Raw genomic sequence first — 4,198 nt, 5'->3', positions numbered from 1 at the left:
CACTGACTGACCCTTTTTTTTCTTCTTTTTTTTTTCTCTCAGGGTGGAAATGGGTGGGTGGTGGGGTTACAGAGCAAGGAAGGTTATCCTCCATGTTTTGTGTTGTGTCTTTATACTGTTGGTATATGGATGTTTGTTTGTATATTGCATATATAAAAAACTGGAAAATAAAATATTTCAAAAAAAAAAACAAAGTGGCAATGTTGTCATTAGCTTCTTGAAATGTGTGATGTACTGGAAAAACACAAGTGAAGTAATATTAAACTATTTCAGATACTGGCATGAAGGTGTTACCAGAGAACAGAAAGTTAACATGTTGTGTGTGGGGAACAATGGTACTTGAACTGAACAATACTTAACCTGTCAAGTTTTTGTTTTTTAACATTTATCCATGGTTTGTATTCAGCAAAACTCAGAAAGAAGTCCAAAAATGCAGAACAGTTTGTTAGGCCAAAGTTTATTTGAGGTGCTTTGAAGTACATACAATCACACACCCCTAAACTGAGAGTTTCTCACTTGCTTTTGCTGCACTCCTAACGACGGAAATGGCTTTCCACAAAATACACTATCAAGACAGTTTATCACATGAAAAATCTCATAAGCTCACTATAAGAGCCCCCCCCCCCCCCCGCGGTAGTGCAGGCTTTCCACTCTCATTGGTGAGTGCTGTTAGACAATAATTGCTCAATAAATAAATGACAACACAATAATAAGTATTTAAGTATATGGCAATGATCAAATGTTAACATGAATGACTAATAAATAAGCCTGGTTAAAAAAAGCACAAACAGTGAAAGAATTAGCTTTAGCCAACTACAACAGCTCACATGTTAAAATCAGTACACTGATGCTCCGTTTACATGGACTACCAAAATTGTGAACCTTACACTGAGGCTCCGTTAATATGGACTACCAACATTGTGACCCTTATACTGATGCTCCGTTAATATGGACTACCAACATTGTGACCCTTATACTGATGCTCCGTTAATATGGACTACCAACATTGTGACCCTTATACTGATGCTCCGTAATGCGAGCTCCCAGTATTCAGGCACACAACACTGATACTCCATAATGCAAGCTCCCAGTATTCAAGCACACAACAGTGATACTCCATAATGCAAGCTCCCAGTGATCAGGTAGTTACCTTGGTACTCCATAATGCGAGCTCTCAGTATCCAGATGGTTTGGGGTGATCTATAATGTGAGGTGTCAACATTACTGGTCTTATCGTAGTGAGCACAAAGTCCTCTTCATAGCTGTAATTTTGTTGTGCACAAAGTATTTCACTGCTTTCCAGTCTCTTCCATTATCCCTTAGGGCCTGATTGTCATTTAGGCATCTTTGGCAGTCCTCTTTTCCAGGGATCTTCATTTCCTTCAGGAAGTCCTTGAAATGTTTTTCCAATGGCTTCTCGCTCTGTCTTTGACCAGGGCCTTTTGGATTTCCCTGTAATTAAATAAAGAAATAAAATGAATAAATATATTAATACAAATCACTAACAGCAAATCTGGTCATCAAATGTCAAGATTGTCCATCTAGACAATATTCCTTAGAGTGAGTGAAACGTACCTTTTTGATACAATGGCAATGATGATTTTTTAAAGCCCTCAGTTGTCTTGCTTGATGTAGCAGGCCTCTCTTTGCGGTGTGCATCCTCTGAAGTTTCTGAAAACACATGGCAATAAAATGTTTGCAAGATATTTAAGTGATTTAATAATCTAAAAACACTGGCAGATTTTTCTTTACCATTACTGTGCTCATAGTAGGTATAGTGGAAAATTTTACCCTTTTGATTTCTGGTAGCACTCTCCTCAGATTGGACATCTGCATCTGAGTTGCTGGACTCCTCTTCAGCTGCAACAAAATGTTAAGTAAATAATTAAACACAAAGTATTTTTTTCAACAACATACAATTTTCTTTATTTTATAAAAAATGAAGAAATCCTTGAAGTCCTTTACTTACAGTTGATGTTTGGTGTGATATCATCCAGGGATTTCCCTTTGAATTTGCCCATTCCATCTTGCAGAGCAAAAAGGAGTCTACTGACTTTCGCCATCTGTAGTGTTTCTTCAGGTAGTCTGTAAAACTCCCTATGGACCTCAATATCATGTCCCATGAAAGTTGCCAGCTGATCAAGTTCATGGGTTTGCAGGTTTAAGAGCTGTGAAACTGTGGCTACATGCTTTCTCAGTTTAGTTGATGTGAGATTCCCTGGCTGTTTTGCTCCACAGCTCTCAGCAAACCGTTTCAAGCTGTCATATCCACGAATGCTTTCCTGGGATCCATAAAATGGACGGGCAAAAATGTAGGGATTGGTTGGGGAAATCCCAACCTCTTCTCTTGTTTGAATCAGAAGTTCCACTGAATCTTTTATGTTTGTCGGGAACAGCACAGGTACTTTGCGGCCCCTTTTCCCCCGTACCTCTACCCTGATGAGATTCTCACACAGTTTCTTTTCAAACGGTGAAAGGCTCTCCAAAATCTCATCATGCATGCTGTGTTTGCTCCTCTGTAAGTATGTGTTGACTTCCATTCTCGAAACTTCTCCTTCACGGCGGCGATTGAACAGGATCAACTGTGCCAGAGTGACTTGGGAGAGCTCACTCCATGATTTTTGTGTCGGTTGATCTGTAAGATTTTTTTTGTGAACCTCCTCATGGCATTTCAGGTGGTCCTGGAGCTTTTTGATGTCTTCCGACAAGGGCAGTATTTGGGGGCTGTTCCATTTCTTCTGATACAATGTTTTCAGGGCATTGAATGACACATGTGTCGTCCATTCAAGTTCAATCAACTTCATTAATTGCTCTGCTTTCGACTTCAAGTCATCATCCCCTTGACGCAGAGCCTCTCCTTGCAAAATATACGACACTTTCACAAGGGAATGGCGCAGTTTAAGAGCTGTTGAGGGCACGGAGAATCTGTTGGATGCTTCATTAAACCCAGTCATCTGTTTTACAGCCTCAAGGACTGTGTTGAATTTTGCTGGGCAGATCAAATCCTTCAAAAAGACGATGTCCTTGTCAACATTTCTTGCCACCAGGACAAGTCTGGCAAGCTCCCTCATCTTGTTTCTTATGTCAGCACGATGACGTCCAACCTCTCCATTTTTGAGGAACATCCTCTCTCCCAGGGAAATAATAAGGGTGTCAGCCTTTACTAACTGACTTACATCATCGTACGTCATGTCCTGGAGAACCGTTTTAAGTCCAGTGGAAATTGCAATGTCCATGGGTAACATCAGGGAGCAACTTGCCTGAACTCTTCTTATCATCGGCCTGTCTTCTTTCTCTTGGAGTCTGCAACGTTTGTGGTGTCTCCAGAGATCCGTCTTGATATACATGGCAAAGCAAAACTTGCAAGGCAGGTAGTCTGCTGCGGCTGATGGAGAGATTGCTTGCCTTTTTGGTATGATTTGTCCTTTCCCAGAGGACAGGACAGAACAGTTGTGGTGATAGTTTCCCATGTTTCTTACTTTGGTCAAAAGCAGACAGTGCATTGTTGACCCTTTCCTATGTGCCAGTGCCCTGGCCACATCAGGTTTATCTGAATGCTTCTGTTTCAGATGTCTTGTGATTTTTGTGTAAGGCTTCTCACAGTAAAGGCAGTAATTCCTCTTATCATAGACTCGTTGGTGTGCAGTGGTTGAAGACATTTTCACTGTGATGTTATGTTGTTGAGGGTAACTGCCATGTGAATTCTGTTCGGTTTTAGAAGGTGGTTTTCCGTGGATTGAATCCTTTTCTGCCATTTCTTCTTCTTCTGATTGTTGATCCTCAACTTCTTCTTCATCTGACATTTCCAAGCAAAGGGAAACCTGTTCCTTGTAGGTCTGAAATAAAGAAAATGTAACTTAATAATTACTTTGCAGATAATAACACAATATCATACATTCATCACTTTTTTATAAAACGTTATGAATTTCTTCACCACTGCTTATATAATTAAACTCTTACTTACCATTTCACACTCAGAAAAATCCTCTTCTGTGGGAGAAGATGAGGGCAACAGGTTACTGCCAGTAATCTCAGCCTGATCACTGACAATAGTCTCTGCAATGTCCATCTCATCTGGTGTTTTGGGGCAGCAATTTGCTGTATGGGTTCCATCCTGTAACAACAACAACAACAACAACAGAAAATAGTGGATATACTGCATATCAAGTGACACTAAATAAATGTAGACATTGGAATG

At 40.2% G+C, this 4,198-nt stretch overlaps 1 protein-coding gene across 1 annotated transcript; it reads right to left on the bottom strand.

The window, feature by feature from the left end:
- Nucleotides 1–1,128: 1,128 nt before the first annotated feature.
- Nucleotides 1,129–2,504, bottom strand: LOC133983118 (uncharacterized). The gene is made up of 4 exons (XM_062422073.1): nucleotides 1,970–2,504; nucleotides 1,792–1,860; nucleotides 1,576–1,671; nucleotides 1,129–1,452 (listed from the first exon to the last, which is right to left on the bottom strand). Exons 1-4 carry the CDS (start codon nucleotides 2,499–2,501, stop codon nucleotides 1,334–1,336), a joined length of 816 nt encoding a protein of 271 aa, XP_062278057.1. The 5' UTR covers nucleotides 2,502–2,504; the 3' UTR covers nucleotides 1,129–1,333.
- Nucleotides 2,505–4,198: the final 1,694 nt, after the last annotated feature.

The sequence above is a fragment of the Scomber scombrus genome, chromosome 7 (assembly GCF_963691925.1).
Source record: "Scomber scombrus chromosome 7, fScoSco1.1, whole genome shotgun sequence".
NCBI lineage: Eukaryota > Metazoa > Chordata > Actinopteri > Scombriformes > Scombridae > Scomber > Scomber scombrus.
This window is presented reverse-complemented; position numbering and strand designations above follow the sequence as displayed.

Coding starts and splice junctions, on each gene's coding strand:
- LOC133983118 (XM_062422073.1), bottom strand. CDS start 2,501: ATGCATGATGAGATTTTGGAGAGCCTTTCACCGTTTGAAAAGAAACTG. Junction 1,861..1,969: donor TATCACACCAAACATCAACT/GTAAGTAAAGGA, acceptor ATTTTGTTGCAG/CTGAAGAGGAGTCCAGCAAC. Junction 1,453..1,575: donor ATTGCCATTGTATCAAAAAG/GTACGTTTCACT, acceptor ATTTAATTACAG/GGAAATCCAAAAGGCCCTGG.